General features: G+C 38.3%; 1 protein-coding gene across 19 annotated transcripts in view; it reads left to right on the top strand.

Annotated features, from left to right (window-relative positions):
- Nucleotides 1-15,436, top strand: part of FUT8 (fucosyltransferase 8) — a 313,352-nt gene extending 297,916 nt beyond the window's left edge. For all 19 annotated transcript variants that reach the window (XM_086709517.1, XM_086709522.1, XM_086709521.1 and 16 more), the window contains 2 exons: nucleotides 6,126-6,276; nucleotides 14,435-15,436. In XM_086709517.1, the coding sequence (XP_086565643.1) occupies nucleotides 6,126-6,276; nucleotides 14,435-14,752 (469 nt within the window). In that variant the 3' untranslated portion in view covers nucleotides 14,753-15,436. The remainder of the gene's footprint in view (nucleotides 1-6,125; nucleotides 6,277-14,434) is intronic.
- The last annotated feature ends 10,091 nt before the right edge of the window (nucleotides 15,437-25,527 follow it).

Below are 25,527 nucleotides of genomic sequence, written 5' to 3'. Positions count from 1 at the left end.
CTAATTATTGGAGTTTGTTTTTTAATTCAAACAACTGTGTACCTTTGTGACTGTTAATATAATCAAAGAGTATTTGAGGTGCCAGTAAGGTGTATATTTCATTCTGAAGCCTCTTCTCTTGGTGTGTAGGCAGCTGCCATCTTGCTGTGTACTCACATGACCTTTCTGTGTGTTTGGAAGAGAGAGCAAGCTTTCTGGTGTCTCTTCCTGTGGGGGCATTAATTCTGTCATGAGGGCCCCATTCTCATGCACTTTATTTAATCCTAATCATCTCCCAAAGGCCCCATATCCAAATACTATCACAGCTCAAACATAGGTATTCTAGGGGGACACAAACATTCAGTCCATAACTCTAACCAACTCTATAGGACTGATAGCAATAAAACATACCAGGTGCTTGCCTTTTTGCTCTCACTATCTTCACTAGCAATTAATGGGCAACTGAAACATATGTAAAATATGTGTGAGTTGGGGTGCCTGGGTGGCTTAGTCAGTTGAGCGTCTGACTTCGGCTCAGGTCATGATCTTGTGGTTTGTGAGTCCGAGCCCCATGTCGGGCTCTGTGCTGACGGCTCGGAGCCTGGAGCCTGCTTTGGATTCTGTGTCTTCCTCTCTCTCTGCCCTTCCCCTTCATATGCTCTGTTCATGCTCTGTCTCTCTCTGTCTGTCAGAAATAAATAAATGTTAAAAAAAATTTTTTTTAAATATGTGTAAGTGTTCATCTTATAAAAAAATTCTGGGACTTGGAAGTTATATTAAAGAAAAATAAAGAATCAGAAGATAAGTTTTATAAGTGGAAGAGTAAGAACTGCTAGTATGTATTGAACAGTAAAACAGTAATCTGTCATTTATAGAGCATGCCTATATTTCAGGCACTGTGTTAGGTGCTGGCGATTCCGTGATAAGCAAGATAACTCTGCTCTCAAGGAATTCCCAATCTAGTGGGGGAACAGACAATTACTCATACTCTACAGTATGAATAGTGCTACTATAGGGTTAACATAGGGGGTTAAGAAAACACATAAACACACTGATCCTAATTGGGAATTTATCATAGGATCTAGGTGAACCTAGAATTGGCCTTTACTTATTATTAATAAATAAGGGATGTATTAAATATGTGAAAGAAAGGAATGAGGGAGAAGAATCTGTGTTCTTAGCTTTGCTCAGACACTGTTTGCTCCAGAAATCATCCCTGAATCCCGAAGTGTCCCTCCTGTCTGCATTGCTCTGACTTGGTGTTTAGCACTTGCTTACCTCTGTCTCCCTCACTGGATTAGAAGTACTTTAGACACAGTAACTACCTCTAGTAAGTGCCCAGTAAGTACTGAATTATGTTTATTTCAATTCCATCAGTTTGAAAACATTTTATTAGATGTTAATCACTTAAGCTAGTGACTTTTTAATTTATTTATTCTTTGGTCCATTTCTTATGTCACAAATAGAGGTTGGGGAGAAAAACAAATTTGAAGTGAGGACTATACTGTAGATGTTTATTCGAAGCATTGGATAATAGTTTAAATCCTATTTCTCCCTCCTAAGAATCTAAACTGGATATAAGTTGCTTTTTCTTTTAAGACTCCCTCTATGAGTATATTCTTTCTCTCTCTCTCTCTCTCTCTCTCTCACTCTCACTCTCACTCTCACTCTGTCTCACTCTCACTCTCACTCTCTCACTGACATACACAGGACCATGAAATTCATCAGTCAAGTGTAAGCCAAGTTACATACTTACAGTTAAGGATTAAATGAACATCTGGGCAGAAAACACAATACAAAATTTTCACAGATACTTTTCCAGTTTGATATCTAGAAGCAGAGTAGAAATAGTTCACCATGCTTCTTCATTTTAAAATACCAGATTGAATTTGTAGCTTAATTGAAAAAATATTAAAATGTTATCTACTCTTTTACTTGTTCTTGAAGCATCACAAGCTTTTCCTGTTTTTTTTCCCTTGATGAGCAAAATAATTCATGCTTATTAGACGATATGGAAGTTGGTAACTATACAAGCAAGAAAAAATACCCACAGTCCTATTACTCAGTGGAAACAGCTATTTAAATGTTGATATATTCCCTTTAGTCATTTATATAGTTACCCATTTTAGTAGTTGATCCTGTTCTATATAATTTGAACTCTTTTTTACTTAATACAGCAATGGATCCATTTTCTCAGGTCACTAAAAAACTAATTATCTTAAATGTCCCCTTTAATGACTACATACCTGCTGTATGGATGTGCCATTGCTTACTTGCTCATTCTAATATTGGACACTTACATCATTTCCAGTTTTTTACTCTTATAAATAATGCTACAGTGTGTTCCTAAAGTTATCCACATTATTTCCTTAAGCTAGGTTTCAGGCTTTGGAAATATTTAGATAAAAGGATATGGGCATCTTACAACTTTGATCCATAGTACAGCATGGTATTTTTGTATTAAGCAACCCTTACAGTACAGTTGGCATTAGTAGTTACCACGATTATGGGACTAGTAAAACTTGAATTTCCTTTTCATGGTCAGCAGCTACTATCTCCTCTGTCTATGGTAGTTCAATAGACAGCTTTCCCATATTCTGTTAGAAATGTTGCAGCAGCATTTTATGCACTTTTTTTTTTTTACCTCTTTGCAAGTCCTTTCATTTTAATTTTCTGAGTCATTTTGAAGATCTTCTCAGGAATGTAGATGCTGTTTCTCATTATTTTGCTTCTGTGTTTTTCTACTCTGAATTAACTCTGCTTTAGACCTGTCAGGATTGGTTTTGAAACCTAAGCAAATCATAAAAGCTCTGCCATTGTTTTAGGAGACCAGAAGCATGACTGAATCTCTCATCACAGTATATTGAGTACAGGGTCATTATGATACTTTGTGCTTCAAGAGGGTAAAGAACTGAGAATGATGGTTAAATGATACATAGAATTCACACAGTCAGAGGAGAATCTATTTTCTGGGTAGCTTATCTTTTGTAAAAGCGGTCAAGGTTAGCTTTATATGTGTGGCTTCTGTGTGAAAATGAGCAGTTAATGTCTTGCTGCTTGGTATCATACCTCAGGTTTCTCTAGGTTAAGACTGAGTTCATCCGTGAGATTTTGGCACCCGCATCCCACTGACTGTGGCAACCATTGCCAATGTGGAGATAACTCTCTTAGGTAATTCACTGGTAGAGTGTTTAAATCACACTCATTGGCAAAGAAGTAAGAACTATTAAAGTTGTCTATCCAACATTGTATCCTAAGATGTGGAGATTGGGAGCAGGGGTGAAACAGGAGAAGAAACAAGTCTTTAAAAATCTCCCAGGGTAAATATTTACATATGTAGTTTGCTCTTTATCAAAAATGCTAGATGAGCACTCCTAAACTTAGTTTCATTTACGTAAATAGAGGCAAGAAAAACTTATTTAAAAGTTTTTGTTAAGTGTTTGGTTGCCCTGTGAAATGAAGGCTCAGCCGTAAAGAGTGGTTAATTTTTTCATTATTTTATTGAACTGTAATATGCTAGATACAGTTACAGGGCACTAGGAATACAAAGAGAAATAGGAGATAATATGCTGCTCCTTTTTTTCAGGAGTATCCAACTGGTGGGCAGTATACGTGTAACAAATAATTACAGTATAGTTAGATGGATGTCCGGAAGGAGTTGTATACCAGGTGCAGTGAAATCATGAAGAGCATCTCCCTCAGCCTGGAGAAAGACTTTAGAAAAGAAAATGTGTTGTCAGTTTATAACTTTAACTTAGTCCTTTGTGAGTAATATAAACAAATTTTTATAAGGTGGAAGAGGAAAAAAATATTCTTTTTATCACTGCCAATCTCTACAACCTCACAGTAAAAGAATTCCTCTGCCAACATACTTATGGGCAAAAGACAAGAAAGGAGCATGTTTGTGCAAAAATTTCCATGCTCATTATTGGAGATGCAAAGTCTCCCTCTTCCATTATTTACTTTGTTTCAGTTTCTTTTTCCAAACTCAGTATCCTTCATCAAGCAGTCTTTTGCACATACAGATGAGCCCTGAGGAACTTAGGTGTTCTTTTGGTTTGGTTCTAGGGAGGGGTCTTTAAGTTAGGAAGGGCATTAAAGTTACTGTCACTTCTCAGTAAAAAGATCACTCTTTTCTTTTCATTCAGCACCCAAACCTTGCTGACAGAGTTAGTTTCTAATCAGGATAAAAATTGTACTCGTGTGTTTTAACAATTCCCTCTCCTCTCTCCTCCGGCCTTTTCATATTTATTTGTTGCTGTTTCTGCCCCATACCTGGATATGCAGCTCCACAAGAATCACATTAAAAGTCCTTGGGGTTGTTTTCTTTTTAGAACAAATGTGACATTTCCTTCGCCTCCCTGATTCAGGGCTGAGGAGGGTAAAATGTCAAAAATAATGAAGCCAAATGGATCTGAACACTGATTACCAGTCTGAAACAGCATTCGGAGACTTTGCCGTCACAGTCATCATTAGAGGCAATGAGAAGAAGCTCCTTGGTGGCTGTGAAATGGAGAGAAATCTGAAGCAGCTCTTAGGGGCTGAGAAGAAGTCCCAGACATAGGTAGTGAGTACTACCGATATAGCATGTATTTACTCACACAGCATTGTGTGATGCCAAGAAAAGTATAGTCCCGACCTTTGGGGAATACTGTGTGGGAGACAGACATGTAAACTGACTCTTGATGGTTCGGGGTTTATAAATAGGAACTATTACCCTGTCAACAAATATTCATTGATCCTGTTGTATTCCGGATTCTCTTCTACGTACTGAGAATAATACATTGAACAAAGCAGATGAAATGCCTCATTATAGAGTTTACATTCCACTTAGGGATGATGGAGGTGGGAATGGATACAAGCAGTAAATAAATAGTAAATACATATTATGTCAAATGATAATAAAGGTCATGAAGAAAAGTTAAGCAGGTGAAAGAGATAGAAATTGCCAAAGTCCTCACTAATAAGGCTGTATTTCAGCAGAGATCTAAAGGAAGTAAGGAATAAGACCAGCTGGATATCCGCAGAAGAATGTTTAACAATCACAGCTAATATTTACTGAGCATTTACTACATGTGTGGGACTCCTCTATGCACTTTACATTGCTTAATGTATTTAATTCCTACAAAACTATATAAAGCAGGTACGATTATTAGCCCATTTTCTTGTAAGTCCCAAAGTTTGCAACTTAACTCTGAAGATCTACCCCATGCACTAAGAAAATGTATTCACTCTATACTAGAGTATAATTAAACCTCTTAATTCACAGTAGAATCATTTGAACATATGGTAGGCTTTTTAAAGATATCCTGTTTTAATATTTTTAAGCACATATCCGATCTCAAGACTACCAAAATCTTGCTTAGTTGACATCTACAAGGAATTTGTTGTTTTTTTTTTTTTTTTTTAAATTTTTTTTTTTTTTTCAACGTTTATTTATTTTTGGGACAGAGAGAGACAGAGCATGAACGGGGGAGGGGCAGAGAGAGGGAGACACAGAATCGGAAACAGGCTCCAGGCTCTGAGCCATCAGCCCAGAGCCCGACGCGGGGCTCGAACTCACGGACCGCGAGATCGTGACCTGGTTGAAGTCGGACACTCAACCGACTGCGCCACCCAGGCGCCCCAAGGAATTTGTTTTTATAAATGAATTAAACTAGTTTTCGATTATTGTTGTTGGTAAGATGGTGCTTTGAGGATGGGGGTTAGGGGAGATAAGTATCAATGATCACAAATTCTAAGTCAAAAATTTAAATGAAATTTAATCACGATTTTTATATTCTAAAGGAAAAGTTCAATGGCCAAATGTGAAGGCAGCTTGAAAAACCTCATAGAAGTCACTCATTACAAAGAAAATAAGGAGCCTTCAACTCTTACGAATTTTGATACGTGATTTTGATACATGTACGTGTATATTATATGATGTGCCAATAACATGTAACATACTCCAGAATGTTTGCTATCCCACTGATGGATTCAGAGATGCGTCATCAACTACTCTATTGAACACCATAATTAAAGCTCTCCTTACTGTTAGAAAAAAGAGCTTTGGTCAAAGGAGTTCTGCCTCCTCCTGATAAGATACTACATCCTGATAGAGTACTGTGATTTCAGTGACTATGTAAAAATTTATTTCTTTTTTACAGGTACCCCACTTACGAATTTATTAGTGATAACTCTATCTCTTGGTCAGCCGGACTACACAATCGATACACAGAAAATTCACTTCGGGGTGTGATCCTGGATATACACTTTCTCTCCCAGGCAGACTTCCTAGTGTGTACTTTTTCATCCCAGGTAAGTGATAGCAGGGTATTTTTAAGTGGTCAGTATTTTTTGGTCATATTGAGTTCAGGAAGTTCTTGGGTTTGTGTATGTGTGTGTGTTTAAAGTTATCATGACTCAGATGTAATTTTCTTAATATTTGGGAACAATCCCTTTTGTGAAAGAATGGGGAAATTCCATCCCCTTCCCCTGCAAAAAAGTAGCTATTCAAGTACACCGAGTATTTAGTTGCTTGCCAGCAATGGTTGAATACATCTCTGCTGAAGCCGCTACTGGAGTTGTTTAAAGTACTTGGCATGTTCACAGCATTGAACTGAAATAGCAAGTAAGTACACTTACTTAATACTTTCTGATTTTGCATACAGTCAGTATGCAGCCGGAATCCATCCACTTCTACACATCGATGCACTGATACTGAGAGACTGAAATGCCAAGCATTGTGTCTCACTCAATTGCTTTATAGAAAATAAAGAGTAAATGTAATTCTTTTTCAAGTCCTATTACATTTCTACCATGCAAGAAACTATACATTAAATTTAAGCAATACCATATTGTAATCATTCTTTTGAGTTTAATTGTTGCAGATAATTGTATGGTAGTGGCTTGGTGTGTTTGTTTTTATGAGTGGCCCAATCAGCCTTGTATACACAGTGGAATATCAGCATAGAAATATTTATCGTTGGTTTTATTCTGCTCTCTCATTTATGTGCATATTACTGGTTAGTTCATTCAACAAGCTGTTAAATGACTATTTGTGCTCAGAATTATATTAGGTGCAGAGGGGATTTCCAGAAAGATTGAGTATATAGATCTTACCCTGGTCCAGAATCTAGTGAGCAAAATACTCATATGAAATAATTGGAGAATAATTACCAAGAAATATAGATCACGTAAGATAAATGTATGCCTAAAAGCTTAAAAGAAGCAGAGAAAAGAAAATGTGAAAAGGAAGGTCGCATCATTTTCATGGGAATATACTTCAGAGAGTATAAAGTAATGGACAGTTGTTTTTTTTTTTAATTTTGTGACAATGCACATTGTCACAATGGGACAATGATATGATTGTTGGAAAGATACCTATCTCAGCAAAGTCTAGGAGTTCCTTCAGTATGGAATAAGAATACAACCTACCCAGAGACAGCTACCCAGAACAGAAGCCACATAGCAGCAGTCCTCATCAGAACAGAAAATTTCCTTGGCCTTCAAGTTCCCATGAAGGCACCCACTGCTGATGTTTTTTCCTAACTGGGATGAGGATTCCATCTTTGAGAAGCTACCTTTTCTATTCTCATAGGAGGTAGACAGGAGGAGTTATAATTACTTGGTCTCTCTCAACTGTTACTGAGAATCTGGCTAGGTGCCCACCTGATCAACAGGTGCAAATGACTAGTAACTACCTCTATACACATTTTTGAATGCTTATTGTTTTGAATAAGTGAATCAAGGGTCATTTTTCCCAAGTGGAGCACCTCCTCTGTAGGCCTAGATTTTAGGCCTATCTAAAGTCCAGGGTTTCTCAACCTAGGTACTATTAGCATTATAGTCAGGTACTTTGTTGTGAGGTACTGTCCTGGGCATTGTAAGATACTGAGCAGCGTTCCTGGCCAATAGCACCCCCATCTCAAGTTGTGACAACTGAAAATATCTTCAGATATTGCCAAATATCCCACAGCAGTGGGGAGGACAAAATCGCCTTTATTGAGAATCACTGCTGTGGTCAGAAAGCTGGAAAATGAAATAAATATATACATGTCTGAACATTGAGCAGCCTTACATGTAGGCAGGCACAGAGACTTATAGGGATGTGCTGTATTTTGCTTTCCTTCTTCCAGCTCTTAATAATACCATTAGGCTCATTCTGGAAAGAAAATCTTTTTTTTCTTTTCAAGGATGTGCTGTAGAATTTTTGATTCATACAACCTCATGATTCTAACTTCAACCCAGAAATCAGAACTTCTCTTACTTGATGATAGTGGAAATCCGTCCAAGCTTGAGGGGCGTATTATTGTTCATACTACTTTCTTCTATTTTGTGAATAATATCAACTTCAGTGTGTTCTCCAGACCTCAGGTTCAGAGAAGTTGTTCATATGAAGAAAGAGTGGTGTTCAGAGGACTTTTTCTCTCCAAAGGAATGAGATTTGTGCATATACTATATTGTTTCTAAAAACGCTTGACAAGTAAGGGTTCATCCAAAATAACTTTTATTCATTTGAACCAAAGCAAAACTCAAACTAATACCTTGTATCCCAAAATAGACTTGAATATCTCAGAAGTTTTTATGTTAGGGTTCAGAATTAAAAGTTTAACAGTAAAAATACACTTACATAATGAGTAGCAGTTTGCTAAACATGATCACTGCCATCATCACATACCTTTCTTGATGACTATCAGCTGTAGCCTTTGAGATTGGAATAATTCCACATTCACTGATAAATCTTTGGGCTTACTTACACTCCAGCATTTTTTGAAAATATTTTTAAAAATTTTTTTTTTTCTTTCAACGTTTTTATTTATTTTTGGGACAGAGAGAGACAGAGCATGAACGGGGGAGGGGCAGAGAGAGAGGGAGACACAGAATCGGAAACAGGCTCCAGGCTCCGAGCCATCAGCCCGACGCGGGGCTCGAACTCACGGACCGCGAGATCGTGACCTGGCTGAAGTCGGACGCTTAACCGACTGCGCCACCCAGGCGCCCCTGAAAATATTTTTAGAAAAAAAATGAGTTTGGTACGGTTCACTATTTTTACAGTGTGAATGAAATTGGTTGCTTGATTGTAGAAGTTCTCTTGCCATAAACCAAAATTGGAATTGTTTGAAATTGCCCCAGAAATGTCTCATCATAGTCGCCAATGGAGTGTGAGAAAAAGTCACGGATAGTATCAAAATGCCAAGCCATTGACTTCTAGGCAGAGAACAAGATTGAGGCAACATGGATTCTGGGATCAGTCTGGGTTTAAATCTAACTTTGACCACTTAGTATATCTGGGTGACATTTGAACAGATTACTTAGAATGTCACTGACCTATTTTTCCCTGCCTGTAAAATAGTAGTAGCACCTACTATATAGAGTTTTGGGGATGATTAAAAGTTATATGTAAAGCACTGAGAAGTACTTAGTGATGTATTAAATACAATGTTAGTAGCTATTGTCATTTATGTAGGGAAAGGTATAGGAATACCTTTACCTGTTAGAGAGACTCTACGGTATTTATTTTAGCAAGCTTTTTTCACATGGCCCCATTTCAGACCATACACTCTCATGTTTTAGGAGGAGCGAGAAACATGATAGTCAAGGACTCTGTTACTTCTGCTTGTGCTCATGGGCAATGCATAGGTTCCACCAAATAATCAGGTGCATTGAGCGGGTATAACCGTTCTTCATTGAGAAGAGTAGCCAGTAACATTCAACATTTTAATTTCTCTGTGCCAACATGCCACCTCAACTCTATTTTATTTAGCTACTGAAAGAGAACATCACCATATAATATAAATTTTCAGGAACAAAAGCTCTTCATTCCCAAAGGGTAAATGATAAGTAATAGTATTTGCTTTAACAAGTGCAAGTAAAATTATGTACTTGTTGACTTTAGGGAAATTAACCTGCAGATGTTCCTATATATGCCATAGGCATACTAGAAAATGGGAGAAGACTAAAATGTTAACTTCCAAAATGGTGACAAAAGAATAAAATACTGGGAATCAAATCTCAGCCCAGAATAAAATATGAACAACCAACTCTCAAACTTTCCTTGATATTCCAAGAGATTATTAGAAAGTGACAACAAGTTTAATATCTTCTTCATAATGCTTTGACAGTTTTGTCTCCTGTGAACTATCCTTTGAGCACTATTACAGCTTAAGAGAATAGTGAGAAAGAGTTTATATGTTGACCATGAACGACTGTAAATGATAATGGAAGAATGAAATGTCATGCCCAAAGGAAAAATGCAAGACTTGTTTGATGTTTGAGAAACTATAGGCATGACTATCACGGCACCTTAATCGGGATTCCTTATAAGGCTTTGGACCCATCCCCCTCAGTCTCAGGGCTTCTAAGCTTTCTTGGTTTTATAGTCATAAATGGGATCTGGGAATTTTCTCTCCTTAAATGAAAAAAAAAATTTTTTTTAAGCCAATAATATGACTCTATGCTCTAATTTTGTTACTGTTGTTGCACTTAGTTTTCTGAATCCCTTCATCAGAACTGTTTCTCAAAACCAAGTTTGTTCTAAAAGCCTCATAAATTGAAGAAAACAATCCTCAGGATTTAATCTGAAAATTAGAGGCAGTATTAACATTTTCCAAGAACATCAAGTAAGTTTTGAAAGCTGTGCAATCACATTCCAAACTATTCTACCAAATACTGTAATCGTGTTCTGTGTTACTGAAGTTGCCTATACCCAAAGCATCTACTTTGTCACTTATTTTCCTATTTAATAAAACTGTCTTAAATATGAAGCAAAGAAACTGAAGTTGGTGAAATAACAGAAATTATTATTGTTTATCAGATTTTTGAATCAGTTTTTATTACTCTGTAATCAGATTACAGACATTGTCATAGATGCTCACTTTAAAGTAGGCTTTGGGTCAACAGCATTGTTTAAGAAGCAGTCAAATTTTTCAGTAGTTTCAACCATTAAAATCACCATAGGACAAGTTTACTTTTTTCCCCCCTGTGACACTTCCCTTTTTCACACTTAATACAACATACTCATGGCACTCTCCGTTGTCTGATTCCAAATCCACACATAACACAACTGGCCTCATTACACTTCGAATCAGATGTTGGAAAGCCCAAAGGGAAAAACCATATACTACGTTCATTTTATTCTAGACAGATGACTCTGGCATTGAGGTATGGCCCACGAAACAACAGTGGACATTGTTTGTTCTCTCATCAAATAGCAGAACAACATAGTTTGTAGGAAAAGTGCATGGATCTCTCAGCATCACCAAAAGAAACCAGAACTACTTCTAACTTCTCACACTAGGAGATCTCCCAGCCCCATCTATTTTGACAACAAAACAAGATCCCATCTGCTCTGAGAAGGCTTTGGAGTCTCATATAAACTCAGCTGGTTACTCCTCAGGGATAAAATTCAGGTTAATGGACCTTCCTCTCCTTATTTATTTATTTGGTTTAATACAGTTGTATCTGTGTTTTATTCTTTGGCAACATTTTTGCTCTTACCCATTACTGTGTGCTTAGTGGTGTACTAAATGATACACTGATATGAAATAAATGAAATGAAACTTACTACATATGGCCAGCCACTGCTTTGTAAGCCAGAGGGTTTGCATCCATCATGCTACCTGTCTAGTATCAAACTGAGTATTGATATCAACTGAAAGCCTTCATTTACCTGCCACACAATTTGGATTAGTAAAGCCTAGTGATGAAGCCTAGGGTAATTAAATGCAAACATCAACATTATAGTACTCTTTCTAGCCCTTTGCAGTAAATTTCCCGATGGCTAAAAATAGAGAAATTTTTTAACTACAAAGAATGTTATATGGGATCTTGGGGATTAAATACCACTCATGGACTTGTATCTTCACTGCTAGGCTAGTATTATGAATGAAGCAGTATTCATTCAACAGCTCTTTCTGAGCTCCTACTATGTGGCAGGCACAGTACTAGGTTCTTATCCTAAGACAGTTTAGTATACAGCTGAGAGCCCAAAAGAACTGTGATTGTGGCTCTACCATTTACTAGCTCCTTCCTCCCCTATCCCTCCCCCCCTTTTTTTTGAAATCTACTTAATATTTCTGGGGCTTGTTTCTTCTGCTGTAAAATATGGATAATAACAGCAACCAACTCATAGGGTTACCATTATTATGAAAAGGATAAAGGTCCCCATATTGGCCCATCTCAGTGTCTGAAATTTCTACCATTCATTTTTCTTTCTTTGAAGAAAATACATGTTATCCATAGGCTGACACAGCAACAACTGTGGATACCAAAATATATATTGATTATTAGGATTATCCCCCAAAGAAAGCAGGTCCCTAAGGGTGTAGGACTGAAGGCAGTGTCTTTATGAGACTGAGACACTTAATAGTGGAGAGGAGGAGCTACATCAGGGTTTGTTGCCACACTGACATTGTGGTCCTCCCAAGGGCAGTGCAAGCTCCTGCATTCCTGGCTAGATATAATTGAAGAGTGAGTGGAGGGGCTCGGGGGTGGGGGGTGGTGGGGAACAACTGTCAAGTTTGCCCATGGCTTGCCTTGGCCCTATGTTTTACCATTCTGGTGTTATAATCCAAACATGGAGAACAGGATCTACAAGAGAAAATATGCTTAGGAGTTTACAAACATACACAAACTGCCTGAGTTCCAAACTGGAATCTACTACTTAATAATAGTGTAACCTTGGGCAGATTCCTTAACTGAACTTTGACACCTCTAAAATGAGTATGATAGAATTGTATGGGGCTACTTAGAGGATTAAATTAAATAATACCTACAAACAATGTCCGACAGCAAAAACTCAGAAAATATTAGCCTCTATCACTGTTAACTATACTTGGCTATTGTCCGAGCTGCTTTGTTTTAATTAGTTTCTTCCTTCCCAGACGCTCCACTTGATTTTGCTTGCCCTGTGTGGGCCTTTGGCTGACTTTGGCGTTCCCATTCCAAACCTTTTTGACCCTCATTTTGCTATAGTCTCAGTATTCTACTGGTGATCTCAGTTGTACCATGGCATCCCCAATATAAAGTTAGTTTGTTAATGAAGTAGAAACTTACAAGTAAAGTCATTGTCTTGGTTCTATGACTAGTTGAAATTCTAGCACTAGAATTTGGGCAGGTCACTGATTCTCCTTGTATTTTAGTCCATATTTGCAAAATTTTAAATATTGTCTAAACTTAGTTTCATTTGCAAGTTACATATAGCATTTGAAAAGCATCCCTCAAGTTCCTGAAATTCAGATTCTTTAAGAAGTTAAGGTGATGCTTAACCTAATCAGATTTCATTTGCTCATAACAATTAAGGATGAGTGTCTCCACTCACTTTTGATCTCATAAATACCAGAGTTTTAAAAGACTGTTGGGCAATCCTAAATTGCTCCACTGAGCAGGTCAACAATTACTGTTAGTAGTATCATTTTAAATAAATGCAAAAGTATTGGTATAGAGACAATAAAGCTTAATTAACTGAGACAACTACAACTGGAGATTTAGGGAAAAAAAATTTTTTTTTAATATGACTTGAGTTCTCTGTTCACAATGTATAATGGAAGAAGCAAAATGATAGCATTCTCTCTTCTGTCTTCACCTATTTTTAGAGAAGTTCCTGAAACCCATTTGCTCTATAATGAACATATTTTTTAATTGCTTAAAATGCTATCCCCCTATGAAAATAGTTATAGTTCAACTTTATCACCAAGCATCAGATTCAGTGTGTGAATCTCAGATTGTGGAATTTCAGTGGCCATCCAGTGGGCATGGTAGATATTCTCTGGACATAGGAATCTTTTAAGTAGCTTTACATGCATCAGGCAGATACATCTTCACCAAAGATTAGCACATCTTATTTCAGTCCTCGAATGCTTATATCTACTCAGGACACTTAAAACTCTAGAACAGAAATGGCAGATATGTTTTAGCTCACTTGCCAAAGCTAGTTCATTGTCAATAATTACATGAATTTCTTTTGAGAAGAGTTCTGAGATCAAGTCCAAATCTAGCAGAAGAGAGTATGCATTTGATTGAGACTGAATGAAGGGAAGGGAGCAGCAGCGTTTGTGTAAAGTATTTATATTCCTAATCCTCAACTTTAAGTTCTTCAAGGACACGAACTATGTCTTACTCATTTTTCTGTAACCAGTGCTCAACACGAGGTGTACTGTGAAGCTCTTAATAAATGTTCATTAAAACTAATTGATTCATCTTCTTAAAGTACTTTGTAGTTTATATTTTGTTCCCAAAGACCTTAGCTATAGTAATCTTTTATGTTTAAAAAAAAAAAAGATACACAAAGATGAAGAATGATTTGTACCGTATCTCAGAGCAAATAGAGTAAAAACTTGTGACTAGAATCTACTACTTCCCATCCTCCCGGTCCTAGTCCTGTTCTAGTCTTAGTCTGTTTAGTCAAGGGCCTTCAGTTTGCTATGAAGAATATCTCATGTATACTAATACATTTTTTTTTTCATTCTTTCCCAAGGTCTGTCGAGTCGCTTATGAAATCATGCAAACACTTCATCCTGATGCTTCTGCAAACTTCCATTCTTTGGATGACATCTACTATTTTGGGGGCCAAAATGCCCACAACCAGATTGCCATTTATCCTCACCAACCTCGAACTGTAGATGAAATCCCCATGGAACCTGGAGATATCATTGGTGTGGCTGGAAATCATTGGGATGGCTATTCTAAAGGTGTCAACAGGAAACTGGGAAGGACGGGCCTATATCCCTCCTACAAAGTCCGAGAGAAGATAGAAACGGTCAAGTACCCCACATATCCTGAGGCTGAGAAGTAAAGCTTAGATGGAAGAGAAGGACAACTAAACTCAGTTAAAACCATTTGAGCCAAACAGTAGATGAAGAAGACCCTGACCTTACAACACATGGTGAAATGAGTAGACACCTTCAAGCACCAGGAGCAATTGGGAACTGACAGATGCTTCATTGGTGGAATTACTCTTTAACAAGGGCCACAATGCCCTTAAACTCGTGCACAGTCCAATAATGTACTCACATATAACATACAAACAGATTGTTTTCTATTTTGCCCCTTCTTTCAAGATTATGTCCCCATGAGACAAACACTGCCACATTGTGTAATTTAAGTGACACAGACATTTTGTGTGAGACTTCAAACATGGTGCCTATATCTGAAAGACCTTTGTGACCTAATGAGAAGACCCCGAATAGCTCCCTACGTCAGGAGGTTGATCCTTTGCCAGTGGTGCTATTGTAACCACTGAATTCACTCCAATCAGCAGATTCAGAATGAGAATGGATGTTTTTGTCTGGATTTTTTTTTTTTAAGTAATTGCATCAGTTCACCCACCTCATCATTAATAAGTGAAGGATACATCAGAAAATAAAATATTCACACTCCATTAGGAACTTTTGTAAAACAATGCCATGAACAGATCTTTAGTACTCAATGTTTCTGGACATTCTCTTTGATAACAAAAAATAAATTTTAAAAAGAGGAATTTTGTAAAGTTTCTAGAATTTTACATCATTGGATGATTTGGTGGTTAAGTTTTAAGTAGGAAAACTGATAAAAAGAGGAGTTTTATAGTTTTTCTGATTATTATTATTTTTTTTTTCTGTTTCTGATTGAGTGACTACTCAGGTCTTAGGTCAAAGAGTCATTAGTCCATTTTAACACTGAAAACTGAATTTAGTTGGTATGCATTACAAAGTTGCTAAGAATACTCTTTGAGAGCTTTTATTTTCTTACTTTGGGCATTGTTTGTTTGTTTTAATTGAATTAAATAATCACACTTCTTGCCCCAGAGGAACTGTGACTTCCATTTCCAAAACAAACAATTTCAGTCTTGTTGATAACATTTCTTATTGCCACTCTTCGTGAGTTGAGTCCTGTTGTTTTAGCCAGGAAGCAAGTTGTGCCCTTTCCTATCATGTCCTGCTTTTGAGAGTACCAGGAACCTTTGGAGCTGGGAAGCTGTCTCTGTTTCTAAAGTACATATCTCACAATATGTAGAATTATCCAAACAAAGGAGAAAGGAACCAGTGTGAGATCCAAAATGGGCTTGAGATTATCCTTTCCATATACTTCATTTAGTAATTCCATGAGAGAATCACTTCAAAAGACAAGACTTGGATGCCCTCTATGCTTTCTCTCTGAACATCACTCTTCTCCTTGTAGAGTCACTGGCTATTTTCTGCAGCCTGCCTCCTTTAGATGTATGGCAAGAATATTTCATAGCATCTGTTCTACCTTCTGAGAGAAGAATTTGATCCATTAAGAACTAGTAGCAGACCTGGTTGAATACCAGGAATACCAGACAGAAAACTCTATCTTTCACATTCTCACTAAATGAAAATACCTATATGCAAAATGTCCCCACCAAACTTCCCTAAATTCTTTCGACTTCTCTCTGGTCAAGTCTTCCAAAGAGCAAAAACTACCTACCTATAGTGTCAGCATGCAACTTTCAATTTCGTTTTGGTACAAATAAAAGTCATTTGAAATAAAAATCTCCCCCTAAACAGAGATACTTTTGAATATGAGTTGTTTTCTAATTCCCATCTTACTTGTCTTCAGAACGTGAGTCATTAATGATAGTATATGTTACTCTGCTTGTATTTCTCTGCTGAGATTTCCTGTTTTTATTCATGACAAGCAGGCTTTTGCTTTGCTTTAGTGAACATAGTTATACCTGCTTTAAAATTCTGCTAAATCCAACATCTGAATCATCTCACAGTTGGTTTCCATTGTTTGTCTTTTCTCTAGAGAAAGAGTCTTATTTTTCAGGTTCTTCAAATACTGAGTGATTTTAGATTGTGTACAACTGAATGTTTTCAGTGTTTACTCTGTGAGTTCTGTTATATTCCTCTGAAGAGAGTGCTGATTTTGTTTGCGTTGGCAGGCATTTAACTTCATTGGCCTCAAACTACATTGTGTTTTAGGCAGCAGCTCAAATCTCATTTCAGTTCTTTTATCATTATCTGAAGTCTGCCCCGCACATGTGTGGTTCAGGGGTCCGCCAGAGATTTGCATGGAGTTTACGCACAGAATTTGAGGTTCATTCTCTTTTCTTTGGTTCTCTTTTTCTGAGTTTTCCCCCTCGCTTTCTAACAGCTGTGGTTGCTCTGAATCTTTGGTTTTCTCTGATTCTTCAACTGCAGTTTTCAGTCAGCCTAAAAACCATAAAAATGGGAACTCACCTTGTTCCATTTCCTTCTTCTAAGTTTCAACCTGTCTCCAGAATCTGCCTGCTTTTTGTTCATTCTCCAGTGCCTTCAGGTAGTTTTTTATGTCTTGTCAAGTTTATAGTTGTTATCATTTGGAAGTTCTGTTCAATAAGTGCTTAAACTTAACCATACCAGAGGCTAAACTCTGAGGCAGAGACTTAAAATGAAAAAGCACAGTGTGGGAAGAGGGAACATAGTCCTGTGACAGCCTGTTTAGATTCTAGCCTTAATAGCTAAGCAGCCAGTTGCTTCAAGCAGGAAGGAAGATGAAGAACTAACCAAATTATTAAACCTGCAGGTGTGAAGGGCTAATGAATACTGCTGACCACATCTTCCTGAAAAGCTTTTCTGAGCCACTTTTTTGCAAATCATCATGTACATGATGGTGATTCTTCTTTTACACACTGCCATGTTGAGAGGACTAACATTTCCTCACCACTGTTGGACTTTCTCCATAAGGATGTGGTACTTAAAAACTGCATAGTTTTGAATTGAGTGACTAGTCCTAGACTAAGGAAGGTTTGGGTCTTTGACAAGGTGGTTATAAATGGTCTTACCAAGGCTTTCCTGGTCCTACCCCTGAAGTCTGATTTAGTACTGAGCTGGCGCTGACAGCTGTGAAAGGGCTTCCAGCCCTAATGAGGGTTTCTTGGTGTCCCCAGTGAGTAACAGACTAATTGTGTCCTTCTCTGAGCTTTAGTTTTTTCCTATTATATAGAGCCTAGCCTGTCTTCTGGGCTGCCTCTTAATTCAAGAGCATGAACAGCCTCAGCTTTTGAAAGGGTTGAGTGTTAAAAGAGAAAAAGCGCATTTAAAAAACAATCTCATATTGTTTTATTTAGTTCTGAGAAATTATAATCACTGTATATTCAGTAAGCAGGGAAAGCATTAGTCTAAATGGTGTACTAGAAAAATCTCTGCGTCAATAAGGAGAAATCTTTCTTAGTTGAAGAGGAATAGACAAGTCCTCTTTGACCATAGCCAACTGCCTGGTACTTCATTTGTGCTCCCAGTAAGCTGTGCAATAGCCAGGATCAATAGACCTGTACAGAACAGATGTATGGCTTGGGAATTTGAAGAATTTAGGGACTTGGCACCCAAATATATGGCAGATACAGACTCTAGGGAATTTTTAAATGCATTGCCCACAGGGAAACACAAAGGAGAGCTTGCCTCTATTCCTACTGGTTCCTGGCAGCATTTTCCGTCATGGAAACATGGAGGAGCTGTTCCAGGGTCCTTGGCGGGGCAAAGGCAGGCCTTGTCAAGTTCTTGGCTTCAGCTGTCATTGACATTATGCATGTTTGAGCCCTGCCCTTTGACAGTGTGGATTCGTTTTTGGTTCTTTACACAGGTCAGAGTCTCTGACTCCAGGTCCCTCCAGGTCCCTGCTCAGCTATTCAGCCTTGCAATCTCTAGTCCATTTCAGTTGCCACCTGATTTCTCTTCTCCTTATCCTTAAGTTAGGCAATCTTGATTTTGTATTCCTACCTTTACAGAGAATGATCTCATGTGAATGTTTCCCTTGTTACTATTCCATTCCTTATGCAGCTTCTCCCATAATTACTTACACAGACTATAGTTATGTCATTGACATCTCCAAGATGTAAAGGGAACCAGATATTCCCCTGGGAAGTTTTAGGTAAGATATTCCTGGACCTGAGATATAATGAAGCTATGATACTATGTATTTGTGTCTATTTAAGCTAAATATTTCAAATATTTTTCTAAATCAGTGTTGCTGCGTTCAGGTGGAGCATAGCTAGGACATCTTTTGCGTAAATTATGTCAGCCTGGATGGAGCCTACACTTTTTTAAAAGCAATGTATCGAAGGCTATGGCCATAGCCATCTGATGTTTGGGAAGATAGCCGGGAAGAGAGTTCCAAGCTCCTACCATCCTCCTCATCTATAACTGTTCTCTGTGACCTCTTCTCCAGCATCAGTGTCCCACGGAGGCTCTTGTTCCCTAACTGCCTGTGTGGGTAGAGAAAAGGCCATTAACAAAGGAAAAAGCTCTATGTTTGTTCATAACCCAGCTGCATATGAGAGCATCTGTGGAGGCTGGGAATGTGCAGTGTTTTGTACAGAAAGCACAGATAGTTTAGACTGTGGGTGTGGTCAGCAGCCTGAGGAATGCTGGGACTTTGAGCTTCTGGCTAGTCTTAACTTCTCTACTAGATTGCAGCCCCTAAGAATTTCTGGCCCAACAAAACAAATGAAGCAAAGGCAAAAGTTCTGTTTTGTTTCTCTTTGTCATAGTGCCTGCAGGCAGGTAATGTGCGTGTATCTCAGATCCAATGCGGGAAAGAGCAACAGTACAGTTGACCCTTGAACTGTGCAAGTCCACTTATATGTGGGATTTTTTTGATAAATACAGTTGGGTACTGTAAATATATTTTCTCACGATTTTCTTAATAACATCATCTTCAGCTTACTTTATTGTAAGAATGCAGTATATAATACATATACAAAAAATATGTTAATCAATTGTTAATGTTATCGGTAAGGATCCTGGTCAAGTAAGCTGTTAGTAGTTAAGCTTGTGGGGAGTCAAATATTTTCAACTGCTTGGGGGGTCGGCACCCCAACCCCCATATTGTTCAAGAGCCAGCTATACTCACTGAAGATCATAAAACTGGGATTCAGAATACTTAACCTTATGATTTTGACTCTGCCATTAAATGTGGACAGGTCAGATAGTTTTCTAGAACTCTGTTTTCTTCATCTGTGGAATGAATTGCTTGGATTTAATCAGGATCTAAAAATGTTTATTGTCTGGTTGGGTTCCACATGTCTAAAGAAGATAGATACTACTCAGCCTCAGCTGATTATTGCCCCAACGACATAATGTGGCCAGATCCTTTTTTTCCAAGAGCAACAATATCTATTTGTTATGCAACATCTTCAAATTTTTAAATATTAGCAGCTAATTCAAAAATCACATAAAGCACTAAGGGGAGCACATAAGACATCTGTAGCCACTTTTCATCCGTGGTACATTAGTTTACAACCTCTAGACTAGATCTAGAAGGTTCTTTCCTAACTTCAAGATCCTGTCTCCGGAAAGAATTGTTAACCTGGGTAACAGCTGTATAATGCCCTCAGGTTCATTTGCCACACATGTCCAATTTCTTTGGAAATGTCTGCTTGGCTGGCTCTTATCCTAAGCTCAGAAGTAACCTAGTATGCTAAAGGACAGCCATGCTACGATAGCTTATACCTTAAGCCCCTCTCAGACTGGGCCTTGGGGACCCAAAGTGGGTCTTTTTCAACTGCCCTGACCACCAATCTTGATTTCCTACACTCAGAATTACAGACAGTCTATGACTCAATAGGCCACAAAATGAGGTGCCACCTTAGGGAGTTCCTGCGATTTTTCTCCCATTACACCCAAATATTACAATACCAGACTATACTTCAAGTCTCTGGTCCTTGGTGTAGAGAGAGATATGAGGGCTCTTGGTAGTCTTTAAGGAAGCAGGGTGAGCTAGGAGGTACTGAATGACCGAAGAGGAGCTGGAATTGCTGCTTCTAAAAATGAGAAGATAGATTACCAACATATAGGTGGATAGATTCGACAAGTCATGAGTAATGCTTCAGCCTTGATTATTTAAAAAGTTAGCAGTGGTAACGATGCAAGAACCAGATAAACCAGACTAATCTTGTTTCTTGTTTTCATACAGCTGTAGAGTAATAGAGAATTACAATAAGAGCTAGCACTTATTGAACACTTTCTATGTACCTGGGGATTTTCTACGTACTTTACTGGGTTAATTTATAATCACCATAATCATAAGGTAGGTACTATCATTACCTTTTTATTGACTGAGAAACTGAAGCACAGAAGTCTTAAGTAATTTGCCCATGGTGATAAAGTTAGAGGGTGGTAGAGCCAAGATCCAAATGCAGAGAGCCTGGCTTTTAGCCACTTCAAGGAATATTGTGTCTGTGCATACTGCTGTACTAAGATTTCAGCATGGCATTAGCCATCTTAACTGTGGGAAAGATAGAGCGTCTGAGGCTGCATGAGCACAGGCAGTCATATTAAGAATTAGCTGGGGGCGCCTGGGTGGCGCAGTCGGTTGAGCGTCCGACTTCAGCCAGGTCACGATCTCGCGGTCCGTGAGTTCGAGCCCCGCGTCAGGCTCTGGGCTGATGGCTCGGAGCCTGGAGCCTGTTTCCGATTCTGTGTCTCCCTCTCTCTCTGCCCCTCCCCCGTTCATGCTCTGTCTCTCTCTGTCCCCAAAATAAATAAACGTTGAAAAAAAATTAAAAAAAAAAAAAAAAAGAATTAGCTGTATTTATTCAAAAGGTTTGGTTAACTCAAGTCTCTGCCAGTTTGCCATAGAGCCCTATCCTGACTTGTTCACACAGTTTATTGATGCTTTGAAAAAGGACATTGATGGAAACAATATGATGTAGTAGTTAAAAGTATGAGTTCTCTTTTCAACCTGTTTGCATTAAAATCCTGGGTCTTCTACCTGGCACTGTGAACCTGAGCAAATAAACTTAACCTTTCTGTACCTCCATTTACCACCAATTAAATGAAATAGTAAGAGTAACTGCATAAAGTTTTTTGCGAGGATTAAATAAGTTGACCTATGAAAATTAACTCTTAGTTCAGTGCCTTAGTACAAAGTTCAACAAATGTGAGCAGTTATCACTATTCTTTTTTTTTTTTTTAAAGTTTATTCATTTTTGAGTGACGGAGAGACGGAGTGTACGGTGGGGAGGGGAAGAGACAGAGGGAGACACAGAATCCAAAGCAAGCTCCAGGCTCTGAGCTGTCAGCACAGAGACTGATGCGGGGCTCGGACCCACAAACCATGAGATCATGACCTGAGCCGAAGTAGGACACTTAACTGAGTGAGCCACTCAGCCCCCCACCCCCCACCCTGTTATCACTACTCGTATTTCCTTGTTGTCAAATTTTTTAGTAACTAGGAGCTGAGATAGTAATAAATTACACTATTTGAGAGAGTCAGAATCCCTAAAATTTGCTTAAAAATTGAAATGAAAGGGTAAATCTAGCATATCATCAGGGCTAAGAATCACTGCATTAGATAATAAATATTAGAGCATTTAACATCTGTGCAGCTTACAAGTATAGTTTATTCTTAGATCCAGAAGGTCAGTTGGGTCTCAGTTCAGGCTATAGGAGATGTAAATAAAGATTTAGAGAATTTAGTTGCCTGTAAATTCAGTATTGCCATTAGTGTCTGTGACTCTCCCTCCTCCCCTCCCCTCCCCCTAGAAAACAGGAGTCTCCTGACAGAGAAGGTGTTGAACTCTTGAATGTCACCTTGAGTCCTGTGCTTGGTACTTCATGATAGCATGTTCAGGTAGTGGTACAGCTGCTGTGTGAAGAAGGGACTAGGGTTGTTTTGTGTGACTCCAGTGTGCAGAAGCAGCAACAGTGAAAGTAAGCTTAATTCAACACATGAAGTGTGTTGATAATGATGCAACCTCATTTAGGTGACAGCTTCCTGTTCCTTGCAGAGATGCCCAAGCAGAATTGGATGCCAAACAGAACCTCAAGCATGTAAGTGGGGTTAGATAACCCAGTCCCATTCCAGCCCTAGATTTCTAAAAAGGTTGCGAATTTGTGGTCATATTCTAGAGACTGAAATTCTAATAAGGTCATAAGTGGTTCCAACCTGAAGCTGCCCGGATTAGAAGCCTGGACAGCTTGATTTGGTAGCAAGGGGAACAAGGGTCTGTTTGACTAGGCATTAGCTATAACTGAGTAACTTAATTTCTTACCTACTGGAAGAGGCTTTGCAAACCTCTGTTTAAATTTATCAACTCCTCCTTTGTTTACTTTCACACCTTTGTTTCTGGTAAAGCTTCTTTCATAGAGTCACAGTTTTGTTTCTATTAAACTAAGAAAAGAGGAATTGGTAGAGACAAAGACCAAGAAAACTGAGGAGTCAGGGTTTCCTTGGAGGCCAAAAGTTGGGATGACATCCCCCTCCGGACTAGATCTGACTTTTCCTTCCCGTTCAAGAAATCAAAACAAGTGTAAGTCTCTTCTGATCTATTTCATTATTTTTTAAGTAATATCCATAAATGCTGGAAATTGTTTGCAGAGTACCTCACAATTAATCACTGCATACTGGTGGGTCACCACACCAAGAATGAAAACCTCTGAGGTGTGTTAAGGCCTAAAGATCAAGGGGTTTGAAATCAGTTCTAGTTTCAGGTTTACACAGGTTCGGTCTGAGGTCATGCTCTTTCAAGAAATTTTTTTAAATAATTTTTAATGTTTATTTTTGAGAAAGAGCACATGCACAGGGGTGGGGCAGAGAGAGGAGACAGATGATCTGAAGTGGGCTCCACGCTGACAGCAGAGACAGCAGACAGCCCAATGCAGGCTCGAACTCACGAACAATGAGATCATGACCTGGGCTGAAAGCCCACGCTTAACCAGCTGAGCCACCCAAGCTCCTCTTTCAAGAAATTCTCTGTCAGTATTTGGCAAGCCATAGGCCACTGCCTTTTTTTGTAAGTAGAGGTTTACTGGAACAGAGCCACACCCATCATTTGCATACTGTCTGTGGCTGCTTTCAGGCTTCAACAGCAAAGGGGAGTAGTTCTGAATAATACTGTTCTGGCCCAAAAGGCCTAAAATATTTACTGTCTGGCCTCTTGCAGAAAGTGTGCTGACCCCTGCTCTAAGTAATCCTGTCTTTTGTATTCAAATTGATGATCCAAAGGGGCTCAACATCCCAAAATACTGTTTGAATCGTCAAAGAAAACTTTAAATGTGGTAGTAGTATATTAGGGCAAATTGGATAAAGGTGCTCCCTGAGACAATTATTTTAATATACTTATTTTTATAACAAAACTCTCACTGCCATCTGCCAGAAAATTGCTTAATAAATATACAGATCCACAATGTCTACTGTATGAATTACCCTCCGCTGTACAACTATATACAGCAGCCTCAGTATAGTAATGTGATCTGGTAAAAAGAACACTCTACTTGGAGAAATAGACGTGGGTTCTACTTGCAGCTCTGAGACGAAGCTGTTCGTATCTTGGTCAAGCTATGTAATCATCTAGACCTCCGTTTTCTCACCTTTAACATGGAGGTAGCCTATGGCTGTTGTTTTAGGAAATTAAATAAGATGATAGACATAAAATTGCTTTGTAAAGGACACTTAACAGCTCTGTGATATCAATCTCTAGTCATGTTTTGGGCAGCCTCTATAGTTCTACAACTGTAATAGGTCCCAAAGAGAATGAAGTCAGTTTATTTACAATCTAACCGAACTGCACTGGAAGTTACAGTCTAACATAAAAAGTTGTGTATACTTAAGCTAATTATCCTTTAGCTAAGGGACTTCTTCCACCTTCAGCTCTCCCCACCCTGAAGATGGAGTATGAAATACTGGTTCACATTTACTGACCTGTTGTACACCAGGCATTGTACTAAGTTCTTAACATGCTTTATCTCATGTGCGTGATCTTCACATCACCCATGCGACGTAGGCATTATTATCCCCATCTTCACAGATAAGGAAAAACAATTACTGGCATTTACTTACTTACAATGTTCCAGACACAATTCTAAGTGCTTTACATATTTTAAATCATTTCGTCCTCACGATACCCTTTGACATATGTACTGCTGTTTCTGTGTTTCATATGAGAAACTTTATTCAGAGATTAAATCAGTGCTTTCCAATCTTTTTCACATCATGGCACACAAAATTCTAATCATTGGTTGGCATTCTGTGATAAACTTGGGGTTTTTAGAGCAACTGTATGGGGCTAGGTAAATTGAGTACATCTGTATTAATAATATGACTATCTGAGAGGATTTAGTGTAAGATCAGGAAAGGTATATGTGATGTAGTCAGCTCAGACTGCTCTAGGTACTAGGTGGTAAAGTATGCAATAAGGTAACAATTACGATAGTCAAAAAATCTCACAAGGTGCCATAGAAATAGTGTTCAAATGTAACTTCTGTTATAAAATGTTAAATAGCTACAAAAATTGCCTTAAATACTTTATCATAAAAAAAAGTACAACCAACAGTATTTTGTGGTGCACCTGCAAGCTATCCGTGCTTGGCAAGCTCTGAGATAAATTATTTGCAAGGCAAATAGCTAATGGGTGGTTGAGTAGAATCAAGACTTGAATCCAGAGCTGTCTGATCAGTAAATCTGTTCTTCAAGGCTCTAGCCTCTGTACAATCTTGCTCTTCCACAGTCAAGAGCCAGACTCCATTTATCCTTAGAGTATTTGATTACTTGAAGCTCAGTTGTCTAGACTCACTGTAAGGTAAATATATAATTAACCATGGCCTTCAATTAACCTTGTTCCCCTCCTCCATTCTCCCAATAATTTTGGAA

This window comes from Puma concolor, chromosome B3 (genome assembly GCF_028749965.1).
Source record: "Puma concolor isolate L17-30 chromosome B3, mPumCon1.1.hap2, whole genome shotgun sequence".
Taxonomy (NCBI): domain Eukaryota; kingdom Metazoa; phylum Chordata; class Mammalia; order Carnivora; family Felidae; genus Puma; species Puma concolor.
This window is presented reverse-complemented; position numbering and strand designations above follow the sequence as displayed.